The sequence below is a fragment of the Pyrus communis genome, chromosome 3, assembly GCF_041283825.1.
Source record: "Pyrus communis isolate YQ-2024b chromosome 3, ASM4128382v1, whole genome shotgun sequence".
Lineage (NCBI taxonomy): Eukaryota > Viridiplantae > Streptophyta > Magnoliopsida > Rosales > Rosaceae > Pyrus > Pyrus communis.
The window spans coordinates 23980928-24007732 of record NC_142567.1 but is presented as its reverse complement, the minus strand read 5'-3'; the positions used below and the strand labels follow the sequence as shown (position 1 = coordinate 24007732).

Below are 26805 nucleotides of genomic sequence, written 5' to 3'. Positions count from 1 at the left end.
TACATTCATTTATTATTAGAAACTTTACATTTGGTATATTTATATTTATGGTTAAACTAACACACCCCGACTGAGATCAGGGCATGCTGGCCGTCACGTGGAAGTGACGTAACCATGTTTACAGTGCGGAAGCTAAGAAATAATAATAAAAGTATGAGTAAATAAAAACCAAGCTAAACACTGGGTAAATAACATACATGTGCAAGCGTAAGTGTGATAAATAACAATGTTCAGAGCACGGAAGACCTAGTGCAATCCGGGAGAAACAACACTAAATAAACACACCCAAAGGTGGTCCTACACGGGTGATATTCTGTCAGATAAGCCGAGAAATCCTCTGGGGAGCCACCAAAAGTGCTAGCCAAACTAGAACCTGGAAGGGCGCAAAACAGAAAACGTGAGTGGGCAAAAACAAAGCTTTTCAAAAATCATTTCATAAACAAAGTTCTAACCCCTCGCCGTAAAACATGTATACTTCCTAGAAAATAGAATATACACATATATATAAAACATGCTCAGAAATATGCCATGTCGAATGCCTCTAAATAAAATGCAAGTACTCAGGTAATGTCAATCAATGCCATATAATCTATCAGCCGGAGTCACCTAACGTGACATGTACGGCTGAATCTAGAGCTCAAATCTCCAACTCACTAACTACACCTGCACATGAGTCGAAACCACCTAAAGTGGTCTGTACGACAGGACTGGGTGTAAATAGATATGCTCAAGTGCTACGATCACGTGAAGACTGGGCGAATAATCGCGGGTCACCTACGAGTCGAAATCACCTAAAGTGGTCTGTACGACAGAACTGTGCACCTAACTTGGATCCAAGATGAGCGTGTGGTGCGGGAGGTGAACATCACGTGAATGACTGTGCCCAACTTTGGGCGGGAGCACTAACACCGGGGGTGCAGGTTATGAGCTCACTGTGCATCTCATATCACCACTAAGCATAAACATAAACCATAACTTACCTGACACTTACCTGTGCGTCCGCAACACCAAACATATGCATATATGCAACTAATAATGCATAATTAACCGGGCAAACATAATGCATGACATATAAAACAAATAAACGTTTAATTTCATTTTCTGGGAAAATCACAAGTATATAGGTATATACGGAAAACCAAAAGCCCACTCACTGGTATGTAGAAGGGTCGTAACCCCCTTACCTCGAGTGACTGCGCTCGTCCTCGGGATAGGTCTCACCTATATGCGAAACAACTATAAAAACGTTAATTTTAAAGCACGTAACCAACATTATGAAATAACTTCTCATACAATACTCAAATGGGGTGTATGAATACACTAACGTGATCTACTCAACCTCACGAACATCCCCATATTTTTAAAATAATTATCTGACACCGCATGCGCCCCCACACGCCAGCCAAGGCACGGCCACACGCGCCGCCCACGCGCAGACATGTGCCTGGCACACTGACGGCGTCAATTAACACCGTCAGGAATATTCCATTAAGTCTAAATGATTATGTTAACGCCATTAGGAATATTCCGCCATCTTCTCTGGCCAAACTCCGGCACCGTCGCCGTCGCCGAAAAATCGGGAAAACTTCCAAACTTCGTATCTCACTCGTTTTTCACTCAAATTTCACGAAATTGGTACCAAAATGAAACTTACAACTAGAGGAACAAATCCTTACCACTTTTAAGCACTAAAACCAACGGAATCTCGCCGGGAAAACACCACCAACTCCGGCCAAACTTGCAACTCACGATCCCGACGTCCAAAACCTTCAAACGAACCACCCCGAGCCTCCTAAGGACCTCACCAAGCTTCCTACAAGCTTGAAATTCCCAAAAACACAAGAATTAACGTGTGCATGAATAGTATCCCGATTTACACCTCTCGGGTTCGACGTGAAAACAAGGGTTCCCTTACCTGAAATGGTTATGGTTGAACTCCTAAGAACCTCACGAGCACAAATATGTAGTTTGTTTCCTCGATCTACCACGTTTTCGAGTGATTGAGTCCTTGTCCGTACATATGGTGAAGAAAAGAGAGAAAGAGAGAGAGAGGGACAAACACGGGATAGGGCAGAGAGAGAGAGTAATGAGTGTGGGTATATGTGTGGTCCAAAATCAACCAACCAAATTCCAAAAATGACCACACAACGAAACAAACATACTAGGGGCAAAACCGTCATTTCACCCCTACGGCACGAAAAGTCCAGGACAGGCTGTCACATAAACTTTGTATTATATATTTCTATTTTTAATTTGTACCATTTTTAATTTGCAACCCTTTTTTAATTTGTACCAATTTTCTTTTTAGTTTTAATTTGTACCCATATATTAATTTCGTTTTGTGCCCATATTTTTAAATTTTTTATTTATACTCATAATTTATTTATAATGTACCCATTTTTCTTTATAAATGTACTTTTGTTTTTGTGAAAGTACCATTATTTAATGTAAAATCTATTTAATTTTTTATTTATAATGTATACATAATTTATAATAAAATGTACCTATTTTTCTTTATAAATGTACCACCTTGTTATATGTAAAATGTACTCTTTTTTAAGATAAAATGTACCCATTTTTAATGTGAAATTTATTTATATTTTTATTTATAATGTATACATATTTTATAGTAAAATGCACCCCTTTTCAATTTTTTTTTCAAACACTATGGGTACATTTGTTTGACATTTATTATTTCAAAGTTATATTGTTACCTGTTTTTATCTATTTATTCAATCAAAATTTTTGAGTATTTTCTTTTTTATTGTATCATTTTTAATTTATATGTCATATAATATGGGATTTTAAATCCCATAACATGTCAAGTAATTAATATCAAACATATGAAAATACATATTAATAGTAATAATGAGGTGTACAGAGTCAAGGGACTTTGATAAAAAATTGAATACCATTAAGATTTTAGTAAAAAAAATATTAGTAGCTAGAGACCGAATCCAAAGTCTCTCTTATGCTTCTGACATTGAATGTTATGTGAAGTACATATATAACATATAAATATTTAAAAGAAGATTTTTATTGCAGAGCGAAGACAACTCCAATATCGTGAATGAATCCAACTATTCAAGACATGTATTCTTATTTCTTACACTGTCAAAATAATATGTTGGTTGGAGTACAATGCCTTCGTAGGTATGCTTCCGATTAAGTCATACACAATATGGTTGTAGCTCACGCCCTGACAAACTATTTTCGTCTTTCAACCACCCCCACACAGTTTTGTTCATTGGATTTTAGAAAAATGACTCTTGAGGTGCTGCTCTGCTTCTCTTCCACCATGCATCCACGTTCCATTAAAAACCAGACAACAAGGGCAAAGCAAACAAACATGGCAAAACAGCTCCCCGGCCCAAACAAACTCCGGCAACCAGAGAAGAAACAAAACAAACATAACACTAAGGCACTCACCTCCTGATCGTCAACATGCACCACCTTAAGATTGCCACCATACTGATCACATTCATATATTAGCACTCCAAAAATCTCATTCGATACTCTTCACAAGTTTATTTTTCTTTCTAAATATAAAAAGTTTGGAGTGTAAAATGAAAATTTTGGAGAACCAATAACAATTCCCTATATATATATATATATATATTCAAAATTCAATTAAAAAAAAAAACTAGATATTTCAAAAATTAGACCTCATATATATGCTGAACATATGTATCATGAACATTTGCATCAACATTCAACATGCATCAGCTGAAGATCAAGGGACACAACTTAAATAAATTTAAGCAAGAACCACCCGATCACTCAAAATCAAAGATGTTTCAAAAGTTGACTATAAGGTATGAGAAGTCTCTATACTAGTAGGAATTAGTAGGCTAATATTATATTAAAACCAAATATACGTGTTATAATTTCAGGAAAAAAAAAAAAAAAAACGTCACACGACTACATTTTGAATACATAAAAGATTGCTCTACAAAAAGAGGAGCCATGGGGCAAACAAGTCGCTTCTTCCAGGTCATATTGTTGTGGGCCCGCTTAGAAAACTTTTGGGCTTAGTCTCACAACAAAAGACATTTGTGGGCCGAAAGAAGATGAACACAATGGCCTTGGCAGTGTGATTAGTTCATACGCTTACTTATTTTATTGCCATCCATTGATCCAACAAAAGAAATGTGTCTTTTTTTTTTTTTTTTTTTTTTTTCCAAATTAATACGTTCCATTGATCTCTATAATTCTTACAATAAAGAGATATTGTATGCATTCATAGATGTTTTCACGTTAGTCGCCTATTTGCGAGTGGGAAACTCCCAGTCGTTGATGTATTCATGTGAAGGGGTGAAGGACAAAATCCTCACATATGAGAGGAGCCAAACCTTGCACAAACTAATAAGGAGTTGATTAACCTCTCATACTGTCTATTAGTTTTGTGATTAAACTATTTTTGAAATTATGCTCTTGTTTTTCATTTTACTTGGTACAAAATTATTCTGTTTTCTCTTTCTAGTGAAACATCCACGAAAACCCAAGAAAAGCAAACGAATAGTAGTTGAAAAGAATAGTCGCAATAGCTTTTTCAAATCAAAAGATATTTTTTTTCTTAATATATATAACGTTGAATTTTCTTGTTCTTAATTCCTGTTCAGATAATAAGTTTCATAAACGAGTCTTTTTATATTTCCGTGTTTCTTTAGAATGGAATTGGTCATTTGCTTTTTCTTTCCCTTGACTCTCTCTCTCTCTCTCTCTCTCTCTCTCTCTTCGTGTTGTTCTTGGTCCCATGTACAGACAAATGACCGCTATATAGATATATAACCACACCAAGAATTCAACTCAGAAAAAAAGCAGAGCTGCAATGCAAATCTAAGGAAATGACACTTCTTCCATTTACCTGAGGAAGTGACAGTTTCGGTGTGGCCCTTGCAGGCAAATGGCTCAGCAACAACAGCAGGTGCAGGTACTCCTTTGTCTCTTCTTTCTCTTCCTCCTTGGATTTTCCCATCTGGGCTCAAAACCTACCTCCTATTTCTTGAATCCAGATCCTCTCCGGATCATCTTTGTGAGAATCTTACAGATCTATAAATCGTGTCCGTTTATCGTACATTATGCGGTCAGTTTTCATTAGATACTGTTTGTATTCAATTTTAAATAATAAATCTCTGAGATTGTGTCCGTTCATCGTATATTGTACGGTTAGTTTTCGTCAGATACTGTGTGTGTTCAATTTTAAATAATAAAATTTAATATGATTTCTGACTGCACAATGTATGATGAACAGATACAATACACGGATCCCTGAAATCCTTATTCCTATTTCTTAATATAAGTTCACTTTTTTCAGTCAACATTAGGAATTTCATTCAACATCAGGAATAGTCCAATTTATTAAATAAGTTCATGACTTCAGGATTATTTTATTCAATATTATCTCGTGAATCTTACGAATAACTATGAAAATTAAATTTCCTCCTCATTTTCTCTTTGATTATTTCTTTTTATTTCCTTTTTTTTCTTTTGTTATTTCTTGTTGTTGTTGTTCTTCTTCTTGTTCCAAAACTCATTCATAGATTTTATTTTTAATTTTTATAATCAATCTATATAACAGATTACTTGCACTTGTATCAACCTATATGACAGATTCCTTTTTACAACTAACATGTATTGCATATTAATATGTATTGCTTGTAAGTATATTATGTTTTTATACCCTTTAATTAGATTTCATATCTCACTTATAGGTATAATATACATTCATGTATTACTTGATTTAGGGTAAAATGTATTTATGTTAGTATATTAGTTTTTCTGTTAGAAGATATTAATTAGACTTTTTAGAGTTAGAAAATGCATATATTAGAAGATTTTAATATTTTTAGAAAATATAAAATGAGTATAGAACAAATAAAAATATGTAATTAGATAACTTATTTTTGGACCTAGATCTAAAAGCCCCATTTTCTGCAATTTCTCTGGTTTTGTGGGTCTACTTTTTTCTTACCATAATGTTCAGTCATGTTAATTTTTTTTTTTTTGTCATTATTTGTTGGAGGCTTATGAATAATTGATACTTTTGGGATGTATATTATTTGATTTAGACACGATTGGTTTATACTGTTTTGTATGTGGTTAGTACCTTCTGTTCTGTTTTTGTTTATTTCAGGTTGTTTTGTTCATGCACAAATATGCTTGAATGAAGGCTGTTTTTCCTTTCCTTCATGGTTTATGTAAACATTCATACGATTTGATAATTAGGTATCACAGAAATTGGTTAGGATTAGGCTAGGTCAAGTATTCATATGTTGAGATGGAATAAATATACATGTATGTGTAATGAGTCTTCATAACTGTTTAGATCGACATTCTCCTCCGCAAGCTCACGTCTGTAAACCCCGAAGACCAATGGTCTACTGCGGCTGAAATCCGCCTTCTTGCCAAAGGTAATGCAGATAATCGTGTGGCTATTGCCGAAGCTGGTGCAATACCCCTTCTTGTAGGCCTACTTTCAACCCCCGACTCCCGCACCCAAAAGCATGCCGTGACAGCACTCCTCAACCTTACCTTATGCGAAGATAACAAGGGAAGTATCATATCCTCTGGAGCAGTTCCTGGTATTGTTCATGTTCTCAAGAATGGAGGGATGGAAGCACAGGAAAATGCAGCTGCGACCCTTTTCAGCCTTTCTGTTGTGGATGAAAATAAAGTTATGATTGGCGCTTCAGGAGCCATTCCCCCACTTGTTACGTTGCTGAGTGAAGGTACCCAAGGGGGGAAGAAAGATGCTGCAATTGCACTTTTTAACTTGTGCATTTATCATGGTAACAAGGGGAAGGCAGTAAGGGCCGGTGTTGTTTCGACCCTAATGAAGATGTTGACAGAACCTGGAGGTGGAATGGTGGATGAAGGACTGGCCATTCTAGCAATACTGTCTAGCCACCCTGAAGGGAAATCAGCCATTGGAGCTGCTGAGGCAGTGCCCGTTTTGGTTGAAGTTATTCGTACTGGATCTCTCCGAAACAGAGAAAATGCGGCTGCAGTTTTGGTGAATCTTTGTTCTGGAGACCAACAACATATAGTAGAGGCTCAGGAACTCGGGCTGATGAGTTCGTTATTGGAGTTGGCACAAAATGGCACAGATAGAGGAAAAAGAAAGGCTGCACAGTTACTTGAGTTAATGAATCCATTTGCTAAGTAGCAGACGGGGGACGCAGACGTAGACGCAGGCACAAGCCGAGGCTCAGTCTGAGACCCAGTCACAAACCCCACAACCTATCTATTCGAGGGAAACCTCACAACTTATTTATTCGAGGGAAATCTCACACCTTATCCATTTTAGGGAAAACCAAGTATAACAAATATGTGTTGTTATCAAGTTCGAAAACCTAATTTTCTTAAGAAGCACTTCTTTTAGAAGCGCTTTTAGTGGTAGGTGCTTATTCAAAAAACACCAAATAATGTTTTTAGAATTTAGTACCACGTACTAGTTATCGTTTTTATTGAACACTACAATCTCTTTTGGTTATTCGGAAGTGCTTTGTCCCTTTGAAATTGAAGATACCATGACAATTAACTATCCCCGAATCAGAAGCTAAAAATATGCTCTAAAGAAGCTAAAGATTAGTCGTCAAAATTGTTGCTATGAGTTAGTTATAGTTTGTTAGAGAGTTTTGTATACTGTTAGTTTGGTTAAGGGCATTAGTGTAATCTGATAGAAAGCCCACATGTGTATACATAACAAACACTGTGTAATTATTGAGGCATCCAATGAACCAGTAAATTTTCAGAATTCTATATAGTATCAGAGCTTTTTCGTTGTGACCTTTAGGGACCAGCTCCTGTTATGTCAGTGAATGGTTATAGGTACTATCTATTGCTTGTTGATGACTATAGTAAATATAGTTGGTTTTTTCCTTTACGATCAAAATGTAAATTGTATTCTATCTTTGTTGAGTTCAAGAATTCTGTAGAAAACCTTCTTGGCAATAAAATCAAAATTGTTTGTTCAGATTCAGGGGGTGAATCCACTAGCACTGCTTTACAATCTTTTCTCAAAACATATGGCATTGTTCATCAATTTAGTTGTTCGTACACACCTGAACAGAATGGTTGTGCAAAAAGGAAACATCGTCATCTTGTAGAAACTGCTCGAACACTCTTGGTTGCATTTAATGTTCCTCATATTTTCTGGGTAAAAGCATTTTATACTGCAATATATGTGATTAATCGACTTCCTATTTATGGAAAATTACAGTCTCCATGGGAATTATTGTTTCATACTCCCCCTGATTATAGTAGATTCAAGGTATTTGGTTGTAGCTGTTTCCCCTGGCTTAAGCCTTATGCAACTTCGAAATTCGACAACAAGAGTAAATATTGTGTATCCTTGGGGTATAGTATTCAACACAAAGGGTATAAGTGTCTGGATCCATTGACTCAGAAGGTATACATATCTCACCATGTGGTCTTTGATGAACCTACATTTTTGTTTCATCATTCTCTGTTATTTTCAACAAGTGCTACCTCTTTGTCTAATGCAGCAGGTTCAGTTGCTTCTTCAATGGATTTGTAGTTCACTGTTCTTAATGATGCTTCTGCAACTAGTCCAGCTGCTCATTCTTTAAGCATTATACTAGTGATGCATTACCTATTATTTCAAATGCTGCTTCTATTACCAGTGTTCCAAATTCTAGTTCACATGTTGCTTCTATTGATCCAAATGTTTCTTCACCTGATGATCCTAATATCTCTTCTACTGCACCAAATACTCACCCTATGATCACACAATCTAAAGCAGGGATATTCAAACCAAAGGCTTTTTCAGCAACCAAGCATCATATTCCCTCTTCTATAGATTATGTTCCATCCACTTATTTGCAAGATTCTAAGCATGCTCACTGGAGAACTGCCATGCAAGAAGAGTTTAATGCTCTACAATCTACAAGAACTTGGATGTTTGTCCCCTCTTTTCCCAATCAAAATGTTGTTGGCTGTAAGTTGGTGTTTAGAATCAAGAAACATCATGATGGTTCAATTGATTGGTACAAGGCTCGGCTTGTCGCCAAAGGGTTTCACCAACAAGAGGGCATCGATTATAAGGAAACATTCAGCCCTGTAGCTACGCCTGTCACCACTCGTATCCTATTGTCTCTTGCAGCTCAATTTCACTGGTTTTTAAACCAATTGGACATAAATAATGCTTTCTTGCATGAGGATTTACAAGAAGATGTCTTTATGCAGCAGCCTCCAAGGTTTAGTGATCCCTCATTTCCAAACCATGTTTGCAAACTCAAGAAGTCACTTTATGGCCTTAAACATGCTCCACGAGCTTGGTTTGACAGATTATTCCAAGTGTTGCATTCCTTTGGTTTTCAGCAATCCTCTTTTGATGTTTCTCTCTTCGTCTTAAAATCTCCAACCTTGGTTATAATCCTTGTATATGTTGATGACATTCTAGTCACGGGTCCTAATGCTACTCTCTGTAAACATTACATTCAGAAATTGAGTACTGTCTTTCTAGTCAAAGATTTCGGTCCTTTGCACTATTTTTTTGGGACTTGAGGTGCACAGGTCCTCTAAAGACACATCCCTACATCAAGGCAAGTATACGCTTGATCTTCTTCAGAAAACCAAGATAGATGGAGCTAAACCATGTTCAACTGCCAAAAGAATTCTCTGCTTCTTAAAAGGTACCCTCACACATGGTCTTTGGTTTAACCCAGGCACTTTGAATCTAACTGCATATTCAGATGCCGATTAGGCAGGGTGTACCTTTGACAGAAAGTCCACCAGTGGCTATTGTATATTTCTTGGCTCTAATTTGATTAGTTGGAGTGCTAAGAAATAGTCCACGGTTGCTCGATCTTTTACTGAGGTTGAGTATCGGTCATTAGCTCATACATCGGCAGAAATAAAATGGATCTGAAAAGTGTTCAAAGATATTGGTTTTCCCCTACCTCAGATTCCTTATCTTTGGTGTGATAACATTTCTACCATTTCTTTAGCTTCTAACCCTGTTTTTCATGCTCAAACTAAACATGTTGAAATTGACTATCATTGCATCTGTGAGCTTGTTCTTGCTCGGCTTATCAAAATTCAATATGTTTGTAGTCAAGATCAGTTAGCAAACATCCATACCAAGTCTTTGTCCCGCCAATGATTCTTATATCTTCAATCCAAGCTTTCTCTTGGTCTTTTTTATGCTTCCAAGTTCATCTTGAAGGGGTGTAAAGAAGTTAAAGATTAGTCATCAAAATTGTTGCTAGGAGTTAGTTATAGTTTGTTAGAGAGTTTTGTATACTGTTAGTTTGGTTAAGGGCATTAGTGTAATCTGGTAGAAAGCCCACATGTGTATATATAACAAACATTGTGTAATTATTGAGGCATTCAATGAATCAATAAATTTTCAGAATTCTATATGCTCCACATCCCTTACTTAATTAGTCTTTTTTGTGCCTAAGTTTTGTGGTGGTTTTACTATCCACGTCCTCAGCACAGGCATTTTGGTACGCTCGCTGACTTTTATGGACTATTCGGTGGCATCTCCCAGTACATTCTCTACCATTCAATATGTGTGCTTCATTCGACATTCTCAAAATCCTATCGAAGTATCCCTTTGGCCTGCCATATTTCTTGTGTGTGTGGGTGCTTCAAGATTAAATAAGAATCGGAATGTGATTGTTGATGAACGCAGAGACTAGATAGACAATTTGCGAGTATGAGAGATTTTACTGTGTAACCGCCAATCAAGAACAAATCACGAAAAGAATATTCAGGAACACATAAAGACATATTTGCAATTACGTCCATGTATTCTATAAACCAATTTCTTTTTGTGAGTTCAATGCCCCCGTTTATGTTAAAATTTTGTTAGAGATCCAGTTGGCTAAGACTATTGTACCTTTGAAAAGAAAAGGGCAAGCAATTGCTCAGCATTTCAAAAGCAAATCACTAGAAATGTTTCTGGTGCACAATGATAAAACACCGCCTTTTGGATTGAACTTGTGTTTGGTGACCTATATATATCCAAACTTAGAGGAATCTTTAAAGTCTCCAGAGTCTTTAAATTTGAAACCAACACAAGCATGCCAAGCTTGAGAAAACAACTAATAAAACAAACTAACCATTTTTTTTGAGAGTTTTAACGACAAGCCCATGGTACTGTTCCCTTTAACGAAAAACCACATTTTTACACTAAAAAATCAATCCTGGTACTATTCACTTTACCCTTTATTTTGTCCTTATCGTTAAAACTCAAAGTTTTCAAGCCATTTTCATTAATTTTCCTTTTTTTTTTCCTATATATGAGAGAGGTTGGGGTTGGTCAACAACACAACCACCGCCCTTGCTTCGGCTTGGGGTCGGCGGCGCCAACCCCACTACCCAAATGGTTCAAGAACTTGATTTTCCCACTTTTGGTTATCCTCCAATTTATTGCAAATGTGTACCATATTTTCATTAGCCCAAATGAACCACAATTCTCTGACCCATACTACAGATCCAACCCCCAAGATTGTCCTTTGTGGTTAATTTGCCCACTTTTGATTGAGAAGTCCGACCAAGCCTCTATGTTCGCTACCCAGCTTGAGAGCGAATCGTTGCTCATTCAATTGAAGGTGTGGCAAAATCAAGTGGTATAGCCTATAAAAATGCAAGTATTTTCCTTAATTATATATAAAAAAAAATGTATAGAAAATAAGGCAATTAGTTGGAATAGACTTTTTTTTTTGCACAAATGACCAGTTTTTAGTAACAACGACGTATTGATCATATGTCGACGACCCAACGATGACACAATGATGATATGGCAATAGCATATAAATATTGATCCTTTTCTGCAACAAAATGTTAAAATATATTTATTGTTATTAATTGCCTTGGAAATTATTAAAAGATGATTGTCACTTGTCTATCAAATTGTTCCGTCTTTCAACCACACCCACACAGTTTTGTCCATTGGATTTTAGGAAAATGACCCTTGATGTGCTGCTCTGCTTCTCTTCCACCATTCATCCACGTTCCATTAAAACCCAGACAACAAGGGCAAAGCAAACAAACATGGCGAAACAGCTCCCCGGCCCAAACGAACTCCGGCAACAAGAGAATAAACAAAACAAACATAACACTAAGACACCCACCTCCTGATCGTCAACATTCACCACCTGAAGATTGCCGGTCGAATTTGCATGCATACCATACCTTGATTTTTCAAACAACGAACCCTCAATACATTAAAAGCCAACCACACTGATCACATCCACACACACACACATATGTATATTCAACGTCTGCATCCATATTCAACATTCATCACCTAAAGATTAAAACGTTACTTCAATAAATTTAAGCAAGAACTATACGATCACACGAAGATATATCCGAATTTGTTATCAAAATCAAATATATTTCATAAGTTGAATATACGGTATGAGAGGTCTCTAAATATATACTAGTAGGAATTATTAGGCTAATATGTTATTGAAATCAAACATACGAACGTCATACGACTGCATTTCGAATACATAAAAACATTGCCCTACAAAAAGAGGAGCCATGGGACACAAACAAGAAGTCATTTGCTTCCTCCAGGTCATACTGTTGTGGGCCCGCTTAGAAAACTTTTGGGCTTAGTCTCCCAACAAGACGTTTGTGGGCCAAAAGAAAAGGAACACTCATCGGCACTGGCAGTCCACTTGTTATTATTATTGCCATCCAATGATCCAACAAAAGAAAAGTGTCTTCTTATTCCAAATTAATACGCTCCATTTGATCTCTACAATCTTTATGATGATAAATTATTGCATGCGACAATAATATCACGTGATATATCAACGTTGTGTTACAAGTCATGCTGGTAATGGGTTGCGCTCGGGTTTACAATTTTCATCCATATCGTGTTTTTGCGTTCATCATGTAAAGATTCTAAAGAAGATATTGTACACATTCATAATTGTTTTCAAGTTAGTTGCGCATTTGCAAGTGGGCAACTCCTGACAGTTTATGTATTAGTGTGAGAATGCGAAGGACAAAGTTCCTATATCGGTGATGAACCAAACTTTGTAAATCCTGATAAGGAGTTAAATAAAATTTTAAATTGTCAATTAATTCTATGATTCAAGTTCGACAACAAAAAAGTATTATGATTCGACCATTTCTGGAATTATGTTCTTTGTTTTTCATTTTCTTGGTACAAAATGATTCTTTTTTTCTCTTTCTAGTCAAACACTCAATAAAACCCAAGGAAAGCAAACAAACAGTGCTCACAAATGATTACTCCTCTGACTCACTTTCTCCGTTTCTCACTCCCTTTGACCCTCTCTCTCTCTGTAGACTCCAGGTGCTGTTCTTAATCCCCTGTGCAGACAAACTCCCCCTCTATAAATACAGAGTTACCCAATATTACCACACCAAGAATTCACCTCAGTTAAAAAAGCAAAGCTGCAATACAAATTTAAGGAAATGACACTTCTTCCATTTACCTGAGGAAGTGACACACTTAGGCCCTTGCAGGCAAATGGCTCAGCAAATACAGCAGGTACTCCTTTGTCTCCTCTCTCTTCCTCCTTGGATTTTCCCCTCTGGGCTCATAACTCACCTCCCATTTCTTTCTGTTTCTAGATTTCTATGGTGGGTCTGATTTATTTTTCTTTCTTTCCCATAATTTATCTGGTTTTGTCGGTCACTGGGTCTACTTTTTTCTTACCACATTGTTCATTCATGTTTAATTTTTTGTCATTACTTGTTGGAGGCTTATGAATAATTGATAAGATGATATGATTGTTGGGTAGGAGGAAGGATGGCCTCTGGGATTGCAGCCAATGCATGTGAGAGTTGGGCTGACTGCTTCAAACCATGAATTTTCTGGGTCAGTTTCTTTCAACACTTTACTCACTGGTTCTCCAACTTCCTCCACTGATTCCTCATCAGATCTGGACACAGAGGTCAGTGTAATTACTGACACTTAAGGTTTAAATTTCTCTCAGACTAGTCTTGCCTTCGATGGGTTTTGTTGGAATTTTGTTGCCATACATATGACATGTGTATATCTATATATATAATGTATATTATTTGGTTTGGACATGATTGGTATGTACTGTTTATTATGTGGTTAGTACATTCTCTTCTGTTTTTGTTTTTTTCAGGTTGTTTTGTTCATGCACAAATATGCTTGAATGAAGGTTGTTTTTACTTTCCTTCATGTTTTATGTAAATCTTCATATGATTTAATAATTACGTGTAACAGAAATGCGTTAGGATTAGGCGAGGTCAGGGATTCGATACCCTCTATTGTAACCGAGAAATAAAAAGGATTATTAAGCTAAAAATGAATCTTCATATGTTGAGATGGGAGTATATTTATACAGTAAGCTGGACAAGACAGCACTACTGCTGTTGTGTGCTAGGTAACTATAGTGTCACAAGTTGGAGAAATTCTGATTTGTCACCAGGAATATGTTCGTTCATGTCTGCAACACTCATCGTATTTGGGTTGTGACAGATTTTGGACTTAAAATTTAGAGGTTCCTACTCTTTTATTCTAGTATCGATTAACATCGGTTTGAACAGACTTTGAAGGAATGGTAGTGTAGATGATACTGACACTGTGGACCTAAACAATGTCCTCAAATGGTCTGCAAACTTAGCATCCTTGAGCATCAATTCACAATTCTAAATTTATGAAGCCATTTTAATCTTGACAAATTAATCTATGTTAATACTATGTGGTATGCATCCGTCGAGTTGAAGTAGGTGAACCACATCTATATTGAGCAGGTATTGCCCCCCACCGTCGAGGATACATAGGCCACATTACCGTTCTTAACAAAATTAATGATAATCTGACGGTGAGGGGCAATGTAGGATGCAAAACATCAGTTGGGGGGCAAGGTCGGTCACTTTAACTTCGAAGGACATTGTGAGATTTCACCATACTTTTAGGGGGCACTAGAACAATTAAGCCTAATTTTATAACATAATCACATTTACCGTATTATCTAGAGGAAAAATATTTACAGAAAACATGTGTTACTGTTTCTAATTAACATTATATGTTGTTAACTTGCTGTTGCCTGATCTTGAAATGATATATGAAAAAATAGTTGAAGGAAGTCGCCGATCTGTTTGCCTGTTAACTTCCGTAATCTTTGACAGTGTTTAAGTGTTGTACATGTTCTATGATTGTTAGCTCAATATGTGCTTGGTTGGTTGCAGTCCACAGGGTCTTTTTTCCATGATAGGAGCATCACACTTGGGAGCCTTATAGGAATCAATAGCATTCTGGAGCTCTCAAGAAGATCACTGAGAGGAAGAAAACCCGATCATCAGGCCGGTAAGGACAGGAAGACGAACAACAACAATAACAACAACAATACCAAGTTCAGAATGTGTTTTTTCTCTTTATGCTCTAAAGACAGTACAGACGGTGAGAATGTGTGCCATCATCAGCCATCTCTCGGCCACTTTCTTGCGGCAGAGAGACAAGCGGCCAATGAAAGTTACAGAACAAACCCTCCAATTTACGGACCAGATGACGAGCTTGCCCTAGCCGAGCATCATCAGCCTGCTAGAGAATCAAGTAACTCACTCTTTGTTGATGGTCAAGTTGCTCCTCCTCAATCTAGTCCATGGTTTGGTTCAGATCATGTTGACCAAAGAAAATCAATGCTCTTTTCATGCATGTGTTGACAACTCTCTCTTTTGGCCTAGCATTAGGTGAATGTCTCATCTGTTATTGGAAGAAATAAAGAGGTCAGTTGACAATTCCATTGCGTCCGAGCTCAATTTATTGAAGGAGAAGAAGGAACCGAGAAGAAAGTATCAGCAACAACCGGTTTTTATTTTTCGGCATCCATATCGATCTATTATGTGCCAACGCCTTGAGCATTGGGTATACCTCGTACGATAGCTGTCCTAGATCTACCGTATCTTTTACTTCGTTTCTTCGGAAACAATCACAAACATTTTTTAAGTATGGAGAAGAAAATGCATGAAATATGTACCTGTCTCACCTTTATGGAGCAAATTAGCTAGTAATTTGGATTGATTAATCCCATTTGATGATAAGTATGTTACAAAAGCAAATGTTCATCATTTCAAATTTTCTACAAAAACTTGCTCAGCTGGGGCCAAACTGTGATGGCATCCTAGGTACTATGTCCTACCAATTGACTAAAATGGCTAGGAAATATCTAAGTGGAACAAGACAACTTGTGCATACTACTATTCAACCTTTCCTAAATTTACAACCAAATAGGATTTGTCCTAGAACACATGCAGAGAGCATCTTCAGCAGTTTTAATGTCTTTAATATTTAACGGGAGTTGTTATTAGTTCTTTAAAAAATTTATCATGCACTCCGTTTTTATAAAAACGTACAGTTGCACCTTATGATCTTTTCTAGTTCAATCACACAACTCAATCGATCTAATATATGACTAAATTTGTGGCAACGCAATGACAAGCATACATGAAGAGTCCAAAAAGACAAGAAATTTTGAGCCTACCACGTTTACACACATTAAAGTCTAAATATAAGCAAGTGATCCTTTACTATAGTGATAAAAAGATGTTATGTTATTGCATAACGGTGTGAATTCGAATCCTGTTGGTACTTAACCTAACATCTAACTTATCAACACTATCGCTCAACTCAAAAAAATAATGTAAATATAAAAATTCAACACGGTTTACACATGATAACGTAATGGCACATATACACAAAATGTTGTAATATATAACAAAATAATTAATGCGTTATGAACTTAAAATATAATATTAATAAATAAATTCACATGTTATAACAAAAATGAATTTCGTCGCACTTACAAACTTCTTTGCAAGGAAGAAGTGGAAGGACGCAGATTGTCTACCCTCCTATTTGGGTGCCCTTCTCATCCCTTCCTATTTTATGTGGTCACGGTTAAGTCACGTTAACATTTTATATTGATTTTTTTATAGAGATAATAAGACAAAAAACAATAGAAATATAAAATGTTAACGTGGTTTAACCATGACCGCACAAATAAGAAGAGATGAAAAAGTCATCCAAACAGGAGAACAGACAATCTACCTCCGAAGTGGAACCCAAGGAGCAGCAAGCAAGTCAATCAATGTCTCCATCAGATGAGACTTTTACACCGTCCATGCATGCATTATCTTAGTGACCATCATTTACTGACAAAAAATGGAGAAAAAAAAACAGCCAAACGGGCCATAGCCATCAGATATTTGGTACAAGTCCAGATTAATCATATCAAGCAAAAGGCTGGGCCAACTGAAATCCAGGGCCCACATAGTTTAAGTGGGCCTGCTTATTTCTTGGCTTTTCACACACGTAGAAGCCGAGCTGCTGTTCTTTGAGTCAACATCTTGTCAGGTACTGTTTCACTGTTGACCCACCCAAATTGTAAACTGTCCTTGTTCCGGATGTAGCTGGCTTTTCCAATTTCCATTACATTTTGGAGTCATATGAGCAATAAAGGCACAAATCACATGAAATCCAATCTCCCAATCGCTTTTTATTTACTAGCAGACGCACGCGAATTAGGTCAGTTGGTTAACCGATGGCTTGTTATATTTATTCAAGTTTGTTCCTTCTTTACATCACTTGATCCAGATGCATGCAAACTAAGTTAGTTAAACGACGTCTTGTTATATTTATTCAAGTTTGTTCCTTCTTCACCAAATAATGCGTCCGCTCTTTTATACTTGAGGTTAAATCTCGGTAAATTAAAGTAATTGACAATATGATGTTGTAAAAATAGAAATAACTCTTATTTATTTGTATTTTGTCACTACAAACCCATTTCTCCAAGAGATTTTTTAATGTGCTGAGAACATGATCCGATACACCAAGTGTAATAATTCAATTAATTGAAAATTTGATAAAAACAATTTCAACTAACTGTATTATAACACTTATTGTACCGAGTCGCGTTCCCGCTACACAAAAAAAAATTTCTCCATTTCTACACACAAACTACATATAAATAATTCAATCTTGCCACAAGAAAAATCAAAATAAAATAATATTACATTTCTCACTAGGAAAGAGGAGAGCTTGGTGGGGGTCAAAAGCACACAACGTATCCTTCACTCTTTCCAATGGTTCTTTTTTGTGTCCCTGTCCAGGTAGAGCAGCAGCCATTCAAGAATTTTGAATTTTCAACTTAGAAAAATAATTTCTTCCTTTTTTTTTCCCCCTTTTTTTTTTTTTTTTTTTTTTCTTCCCAGTTCAGATACCTAACAGACTCTCAAACCACCAACTAATAAGTTCCTTGAACCTCAAGTAAACAAATTTAACTTGACCAACAACACATGTAACCCTAACCCAATTGCCTGCAACTCACTTTGCTTATTTTCCAAAACTACACAACACATGGGACTTTTTATCTGTACACAGCAGCTCCTTGGATTCTTCTCGCTTTCACTTGCATGAAAGCGACGAATCCTCGAATGACAATACGGAATCTTTTCGATTGCCAAATGCCGAAACACGTCAAGGTTTGTCAACCCATTCATTTTCAGCAATAATGCCTGAGCCACGGCCGCCCATCTTCCCAAAAGAACCGAGTGCCGATAAGCCCTTGAAGCTGCTGCTGCCCTCACTGAAGTTTCGGGACCTCCTTGCCTTTCTTAGCTTGGAGGAATTGTTATCTGCGGTGTCATGATCACCATCATCGCAACTTTTGATCTTTGCAACTAGCAGATGGGCAATGGGGCTTCGGCAGAATGGGCAAACTGGTGGCGTTAGGCATAATGTAGTTGGGTTAGGCTTGTTGTGGCAGCAGAGGGCTAGAGTGCATTGTGCACACATTTGGTGACCGCAGTTCTGGACTTCAATTGTACACACCTGCTCAAAGCATATGCAGCATAGATCTAAATCGCTTTCCTGCAATAAAACATTCAAATGAATACTTTGGTTCCCATGCATTAATCAATATGGTAGATGTCTCTACAGTTCACATGACTGCTGAATATATGTCTCCTTCTGACCTACTAAGTCCGAAAACTAGTAAAGATGCAAGTAAGCCGCATGATCAAATGGGGGACCGGAGCCAAGGAAAACACATGAAGCAAAGACAAAACAGTAGAGTTTCTAATGTTAGGATTCAGAAAACTATCATGAGACTCATGGTCCAGCTCACTGGTATGGAAAACAAAGTTCATGACATCTGATTTTTATCAGAAACACAGCTTCCGATTTTAAAGAACAGGATAATTCTTCTGACCGAAAAAGAAAAGAGCAAGTGAATTCAAAAACATTTCGAAACTCTGTCGTAACAACCAAGTTCATTGACTCCCTCTTTCAGAAACAATAAAAATAAAAATAAAATAAAATAAAAAAGGGGGAAATTTGGCATTGTGCCAATAACGATTAGAAAATATCCCTCACTCATGTATGACTCTGTGAGAGGGACCCCATATTATGATTAATAACAAATAGATGATGATTTTGTAATGTCTTAGACTATTAAGAAGATTTCGTTGGGCGGTTAGATTTCAATCAAACTCTTTTTGGTTATTGAGTGGTACTGAGAAAGTGGGTGAAACCCATCATAAGCTCCTACTTTTTATAATAACATAGACATATACTTGAATATGAAGAAAGAGAGGAGGGTGGGAAATTACCACAGATATATTGTCATCCATGCCTGTATCAGAATGTGACGGAGATGGAAGTGAGTAAACGGTTCCTTTCAAGATGTTCTTCTCCCTCTCCCTGTTTGCCTCCATTAAGGCCTGTTCTAGCAGAGCTTTTGTTTCATGATTAAGCTCACTAATAAACTTTAAAGGTGCTGGCCACACAAGAGGCTCAGCTGATGAAGGATTTAGCATGGCCGCACAAGCTCCGTGTTTGTGTTTCAAAGCAACTATGTATGGTATTCTCCTGCATATACAAAAGCACATAACATGTAAGCTCAAATGGCGTTTTTTAAAATAGCATTAAGGGATATGAGCATCAGTTCAGGGGTTCCAATCATGAAAAGAGATTATACCCGGATGAATCTCTTTGAACACGATCTGCACCCCATGCCAACAATCCGCGTATGCAATCCAGAGATCCCCCTCTAGCCGCCAAATGAAGTGGAGTGCTCCCAGGACAGCTGTAAACAGAAACTCATCAATCTACGCAACAAAACTAACACCATAGATTAAAAAGGATTAAGAACTTCAGCGCAATTCTTACCCATAACCACCCGTTGAAGCAGAAACAAGAGCCCCATTGTCTAACAGAATGCGTACACATTCAGGCCTACTTCGACGTGCCGCCAAATGCAACGGTGTTGCTCCTCTACCATCCCTAATATTTATAAATCGTGCAAATCCCCTGATATCCAATCCAACAAATTTCGATAAGTAAAAAGCCAGATTAATCACAGAGGGGATCAAAACACTATGGACTAAAAGGAAACCAACCAGGAAACAGAAACAGGACTCGAATGAGCAGCAGAAACAATAGCTTGAAGGCAATCGGTATGGCCATAGTAAGCGGCGTAATGCAAGCAGGTTCTTCCATTAAGGGAATCAAACATCAATACCTGATAAATATCCCACATCAAATTGATAGTTAATATTTGGAAATAAAAACCAAATTTCCAAACCTAAAGAAATAAAAGGTTTGGATTTTCACATACGTTTGCTCCTGCGTCAAGAAGCTTTTGTACGCAGGAGATCTTGCCATGCATTGCAGCCAACATCAATGGAGTCTGAACAATTTCCAACTAGATAATTAGAACAAGCAAGAAATAGAACATAAAAGAATCAAAACTTTCACATTCGGAGCCAAAAGTAATAAAAATTTACCTGCTTGTGACGATTTAACGCATCTGGATTCACAGATCGTTCTAACAGCATAGAAAGAATCTGCCAATCAAAGCAAAAAACGAGAAACAAAATCATTAATCAAAAATTCAAACCGCGTAAAGATTTCCAAAAAAAAAAGTTATTTCCCACCAAGAATCAAAAACCCAGAAAAACCCATTTGCCCAAAATCCAGAAAAACTCGGAACAATCACTGATTTGATGAAATCCCAATGAAGCAAACGAAGAATCCACCTCGATCTGGCCGTTCGCGGCGGCGATATGAAGAGCAGAGTGGCGGTCGTAGACGGTGGAGTGACGGAGGAGAGTTGGGTCTCTCTCTAACACAGATTCCACGGTGTCCAGCTCCCCAAACTGTACGGCTCGGAACAGCCCATGTTCGTCACTCTCTCTGCAACTCAACCCTTGACCCATCTCTCTCTCTCTCTCTCCCCCCTATCTGTTTCTCTCTTATCAATGGAGTCAATGGGAGCACTTCATTCAGCAATATCTTTGAGCCACCTTCACCTGAAGGCAGAAGGTGGTGGCCTCCATCGCTCTCCGAATGAACGGTTTCACATTTATGTATTTCCAAGTGTAGAGAGAGAAATAGAAGAGGGAGGAGAGAGTGAGAGCTTTGGAGTTTGGAGCTGCCCGGAGCGAGACTGGGTGCTGACGAGTCGGTGTTCGGGCAGTCATTAGGACTGACTACGGGCAGCAGTCAGATATTGCTGGGGAAGTTGGATTAGATTCCGAAACAGTACGATGGGCCAACCAGCCACACCCCAGTTGACTAAATCAATCCCAGCCGTTGGGATTTTGACTCGATTCTTTTGGTCGTTGGATTGGAAATAATTAGGCTGCTAATGTTTAAATTAGGGATGTTAATTTGATATTAATTGTGTTTTACTAGGACAATGGTTTACCGCTGTATTTATTTTTGGGTAAAGTCATTTTTCTTTTTTTGATAAAAAGAGTACCGTCATTTTTCATTTTCGCGTAAAGGAAGGGATACCAGATTTTTAAAATCAAATTTGTAAATTAAATAATGTATTTGTAGATTATTAAATTATTAGTTAAGTATCAATTAACGTGTTTATTTCTTATTGATATCATATCATTTGTTTGTAAATTTGTTCTTCGTAGCATTATCCCAAGAATATTAACAAAATGAAGTAATGATTTTTCATATCTCTGTGAATTGGATTAGACTATGCCTAGACTGTATGTCAATTAATGTTCTTTGTACAATAGTTTACAATATTTAACAGAAAAATTAACCTTAAACTGTAAAACAGCAGAAAATTCACAATAAAACTCACTTTAAGAAAATATTCTTCAATTTTTTTTCTTCTTATTAAAGTCAAATTAAATATGGAGTTCTGCCCAAAGAATAATTTAAATATGGAGCAATGTTGCATGAAAAAAAAAAAAAAAAAAAGAGAAAAGTTCATGCGTCATCCTATATAAAATATAATATTGTTGCACGGATCTTACTTGCATTACATTCATGCCATATGTTTGTTCGGGAAATATATTTTGACAATATTGGAACTCATCTGTGCAACCTTTGATACCAAAAGAAATTATTAGACTATGAGCTAGTTTGTATATATAATATATTCATTTAAAACGTGTTCACTTTTTAATTTGAACAATCTATATTACCCATCTCTCTCATGTATTTTAATTCTTTTTTAAAACACTAATTAAAAATTAAAAACTTAAAATAAAATGGTTAACAAATATATCCTAAATTTATAAAAATATGAACTCATCATGTTTATAAGAACTTGGGCGCTTAGTAAGGCTTTGTAGCTTGATATATACAACGACATTTTACATTATGAGATTTGCAATCTAGGCTCCACCACATAATGGGGGGCCACTATAATATTGTAGAACTCACATTTCGTGGAAATGAACCATAATATCACTCAGTTACAAGTTAAGAAAGATATCATTAAATAGCAATACCAGCCGCTTAATACATATAGTTTTAAATTTTAGCTTGTCACTCACAAAGTTGATTTTCCCCACCATATTTAAGATGCTTTTATTTCACTCTATAGAAAATTACCAAGCAGGAAACTGTTTTATCATTATACACATAAAAGAGAAATTTGAAGCAAGGGTTGGGTTATGATGGTTGTCACGGGAAGGTTGGTGTAGGATGAGACGCATATATATGCATGTGGTAGGTTTTTACTTTCCTTGTTAGTAGGTTGACGGTTAAGTAATATTAGAAAAGGAGAAGAGGATGCGTGTGGTTAGTTTGAAAGGCAATATAAATACATTGATAGGTGGAACAACAATGTCTTATGGGACAAAATTTTCATTTTGTCAGGAATACAGCTCGGTATACTAAGTATTATAATACAAGTATTTCAAAAAATATTTAAATATTCAACTACTTATATTATAACACTTGACGTACCTGACTGTATTTTTATGATCTTACAAATGTGACAATAACACACAATTAATTTTTTCGATGAAAATATTTCATCCTTTACTCTTTTTTGGTGAAATTTCACCATCTAATCTTTTATACAATCATCACAATATGACAAGAGGGTCCATTAGATTAATTCGTGAACAAAAGTATAGAATCAAGTCTTGGGATCAAGTCCTTTTTTTTTCTTTTCTTTTTTATCTTTGTGTGGGCAAAATTACAATATGAGAAATGTTAAGAAAATTTAAAAGTGAAACTCTTTATAGACTCTCTGTCATCTTATTTTAAAATATTGTGCAAAAAATATGAGATGACGGAAAGTGCATGAAAAGTCTCGCTTTGAGAGAGAGTCTCCTTAGCATTTCTATTACTTGTTAAGAAATACTAAGGAGACTCTTTCAAAGTGGGACTCTCCATGGATTATCTATAAATTCTCTTTCACCTCATATTTTTAATACAAAGTTTTATAATGTTGGCACAGGAATAATGTCAAAAACATGAAGTGGCAGAAAGTCCACAAAGAGTGGGAAAGAGCCTCCTTAGCATTTCCTTTACTTGTATTCATTCATATTTCTTGATTCTGCTAGATTCGTAAAGAATCTCGATTCCATCCCATGAGATGAACACAAGTATTTTCTATATTTATTTGGTTTATTCTAAACAAGGACAAAAGGGGGTATTCGGGATCAGCCTTTTGTTATAAGATTTATAAAAGAGGTTCTTTTTCCATTTTGTTAAAATGTAAAGGAAGTTTATGCAATGCCAATTATACTTGTTCGGTCGTTCCTTCAAAATTCTCGGCATTCAAATCTTGATGGGCTGCAAATCGTTAATCGGATCTGGAAAAAGTAATCTCCTCCCTTAACAAGCATTTGGTACCTGCTTTTGTCGAAGAATCACATGATTTATGATTTCCAAGCCAAAGCAAAGAATTAGGCTCAACCAATCTTTATTATAATGGGGTTCTTCTCCTTCTTTTCACCACTTCTCTTTTTAACTCTTAATGTATTTGTATATGGCCAAAAGAACTTTAGTATGAACCTAGCAACATGAGTTTGTAACTAAACAAAGTATTAAAATGATCGATTGTATAAAGAGATTGAGTTTGGCCTTATTAGAATAACAAGAAAAACCCTACTAGTATATGTAATTAACAAATAAAACGAAGCTAACTCTCCAAATTCTAATACTATTCAAAGCCACTCAATGCTAACTAGACCTGGTAAACATGTTGTATTTGTAGTGTTCGTGTCATATCTGTTATCTTTATGGATAGTCATGTCAAATTTGTTATTTTAACGGGTTATTAATAAGTAACCTGATAACAACCTTACTCATTAACAAGTTGACTTAGAAACTATTGTTTTTGTGTCATTTCGTATCGAGTAAGCGAGTCAACAAAAAATTGTCATGCCTAATGTCTAGACCTAACATGCCCAATCGTTTTTGTGTCATATCTATGGGTTCTTAACAAGTGATTTTATACTACCTTGACTCGTTAACAGATTGATCTGAAACCTGTTATTTTTGTATCATACCAAATTACAGGATTATCAAGTCTAATACTAACCACAATCTGAGCGACAAAATGTGGATTAACAGTCAGTAAACATTTTGTTTAACAAAAAAAGTAATTTAAAGTAATGAGGTCTTCTCTCTTTCAAGTAGGAACCAGATTTTTTTCAATTTTCTCCAAAAAAACTTGTTTTTTCAAATACTTTGAGTTCGCATGTGCACTTCCTCCTTTCACATTTGCCATCATGCAAAAGGCAGACTGGTTGGTTTTTTTAATTTTTATATATACTGGGGATCCATACTTTACTTTTGTTTTACTTTACTAAGTTCTTGTCGGTGCCGGTATATTTTAAGGTTTTACTTTCCCAAGTTCTTGTCGGTGCCTATATTTTGAACTAAGATTATATCTCCTCTTTTTTTTTCTTCACTTTCTTCCTCTCTTATTTGAATTGTTATTATAGTTACGTCAGCATTTTATAGAGAGAAAGACAAAGTGGAGAGTGTGAGAGAAGGAAAGGGGAGGGAAGGAAAAGGAATAAAAATATGAAGGAGAGAATCTTAACCTATATATTTTATGGACTATGCTATTCACTCACCTTTCGTTAATTTTTGTCATTTAATCTTCTTCAAATCATTCGACACAACGGTCAAAGAAGAATGTCTGTTAAAGAGTCGAAAAAGAGTGTTTAAAAAATTATAAAAAAACATGTGTAGATAACAACACTTCAATGAAAATTATTCCCTCACGTTAATTCCCCATTTCTTTTACTCTTTCGGATATTTTGAAACTTGTATGCTTATTTGCAATGAAGCAAGGGATATTTGTCAAATTAAAGCCACTTAATTATGTAATCAATAATTGGTCCAAATCGTAGTGGACAAGTTATTGGGGTTTTCACTTATATGTTTGGAATTTGAAACTCTGATTTCCCTAAATAATTCTAATAGTTCGAAACTCTTCCATTCCCTTAAATAATAATAAATTTAAAAAAAATGGTTTTTTTTTTCTTTTTCTATTATTCTTTCATTTTGTTTGGATCTTTAGCTAAAATGGTATATGAGATTATCATAACTCCTTATTTTGGTCCCTAAGATTTTAACTTGATAGAAGTGGTCCCTAAAATTGTCCACATTCAATCATTTTGGTCATTCTGTGAAAAATTTATGTTAAATTGAAAAAACAACCAGTTCAACGGGGTTAATTTGACAAAATATTCTTAATTTAGTGGAGATTTCTCACAGAAGAACCAAAATGATTGATTGTGGACATTTCAGGGACCACATGTACTGATTTTAAACCTTAGGTGTGGATGCAAATTTCTACCTTATTCTATTTTGAAGAAAATGCACCTGCAAAACAATAACACTTAAGATCAAGGCCAAGAACCTCACACACCCAAGATGAATGAGGGGCTTTGGCCGAAGAATCTCTTATGCCAAAGTTAGAATTTGAGAGAGAAAACGTTTAGAGAATTTTAGGGAGAGAATGAACTTAGGTTTTTGGAGAAATGTAGGGCTATAGATAGGGGTGTGGCTGGCCCTATTTGGAGAAATAGGAACCGGCCACTTATGGTGGAATTCTAGCTCTAATTGGAAGATATTATGTCAAATAATATTTTGCAATTAATTTGATAATTAATCCCAATTTGAAAAGAATAATTGGGAGTTACCTTGTGGGTGAGGATTTGATGAGGAGTGATGAGAGGGTTTTGAATAAATACCATTTTGATCACCTTTGACCTCAATTGAGCCGCTATTGTCTGTTGCATGCGTGTGAGAATCCCAGTGTGCCTCAAGGGTAATTTTGTCTTTTTATTCAAAAGTCCACGTGTCACCCTTATAATTTTCTTGATTATTTTTTTGCTCCACATTAGGGACCAAACTAAGGAGTTATGTTGATTTTAGAAACTATTTTGTATTAAAAAAATAAATAAAAATTACAATAAAAAAAACCTTTTCATTTTTAAGTTGATGCCATTTTAGTGGATCAGAATCTTAGGTTAAGATGGACTGTACAAGTTTAGTCTTGCTTGCAGGTGGCAAGATGCTGGTACTTCTATTTT

At 36.1% G+C, this 26805-nt stretch overlaps 3 protein-coding genes across 4 annotated transcripts; 2 read left to right on the top strand and 1 right to left on the bottom strand.

Annotated features, from left to right (window-relative positions):
* The first annotated feature begins 4679 nt into the window (after positions 1-4679).
* On the top strand, positions 4680-7495 carry LOC137714198 (U-box domain-containing protein 13). 2 transcript variants are annotated; one of them, XM_088691430.1, is made up of 2 exons: positions 4680-4927; positions 6329-7495. In XM_088691430.1, the coding sequence occupies exons 1-2, from the start codon at positions 4907-4909 to the stop codon at positions 7166-7168; spliced, it is 861 nt and encodes a 286-aa protein (XP_088547556.1). In that variant the 5' UTR covers positions 4680-4906; the 3' UTR covers positions 7169-7495. The 2 variants fall into 2 exon arrangements, with proteins under 2 accessions (XP_088547556.1, XP_068309571.2); XM_068453470.2 differs by having other exon boundaries at positions 4680-4933.
* A 5732-nt stretch (positions 7496-13227) lies between these two features.
* LOC137714170 (uncharacterized protein At3g17950) lies at positions 13228-16016 on the top strand. The gene is made up of 3 exons (XM_068453447.2): positions 13228-13504; positions 13758-13910; positions 15181-16016. The coding sequence occupies exons 1-3, from the start codon at positions 13484-13486 to the stop codon at positions 15652-15654; spliced, it is 648 nt and encodes a 215-aa protein (XP_068309548.2). The 5' UTR covers positions 13228-13483; the 3' UTR covers positions 15655-16016.
* A 1832-nt stretch (positions 16017-17848) lies between these two features.
* Positions 17849-21484, bottom strand: LOC137715687 (putative E3 ubiquitin-protein ligase XBAT31). Its single transcript, XM_068455020.2, has 8 exons — positions 21028-21484; positions 20776-20835; positions 20607-20678; positions 20389-20510; positions 20159-20299; positions 19968-20075; positions 19600-19858; positions 17849-18859 (listed from the first exon to the last, which is right to left on the bottom strand). The coding sequence occupies exons 1-8, from the start codon at positions 21205-21207 to the stop codon at positions 18467-18469; spliced, it is 1335 nt and encodes a 444-aa protein (XP_068311121.2). The 5' UTR covers positions 21208-21484; the 3' UTR covers positions 17849-18466.
* Positions 21485-26805: the final 5321 nt, after the last annotated feature.

What these genes read in the sequence shown, in the direction of transcription:
- LOC137714198 (XM_068453470.2), top strand. Translation starts at nt 4,907, where the DNA reads ATGGCTCAGCAACAACAGCAGGTGCAG. An exon ending in AGCAACAACAGCAGGTGCAG is followed by an intron (nt 4,934 to 6,328) that starts GTACTCCTTTGT and finishes ATAACTGTTTAG; the next exon opens with ATCGACATTCTCCTCCGCAA.
- LOC137714170 (XM_068453447.2), top strand. Translation starts at nt 13,484, where the DNA reads ATGGCTCAGCAAATACAGCAG. An exon ending in TGGCTCAGCAAATACAGCAG is followed by an intron (nt 13,505 to 13,757) that starts GTACTCCTTTGT and finishes ATTGTTGGGTAG; the next exon opens with GAGGAAGGATGGCCTCTGGG. An exon ending in CATCAGATCTGGACACAGAG is followed by an intron (nt 13,911 to 15,180) that starts GTCAGTGTAATT and finishes GGTTGGTTGCAG; the next exon opens with TCCACAGGGTCTTTTTTCCA.
- LOC137715687 (XM_068455020.2), bottom strand. Translation starts at nt 21,207, where the DNA reads ATGGGTCAAGGGTTGAGTTGCAGAGAGAGTGACGAACATGGGCTGTTC. An exon ending in CCGCGAACGGCCAGATCGAG is followed by an intron (nt 20,836 to 21,027) that starts GTGGATTCTTCG and finishes TTTGATTGGCAG; the next exon opens with ATTCTTTCTATGCTGTTAGA. An exon ending in TGGATGACAATATATCTGTG is followed by an intron (nt 18,860 to 19,599) that starts GTAATTTCCCAC and finishes GTTTTATTGCAG; the next exon opens with GAAAGCGATTTAGATCTATG.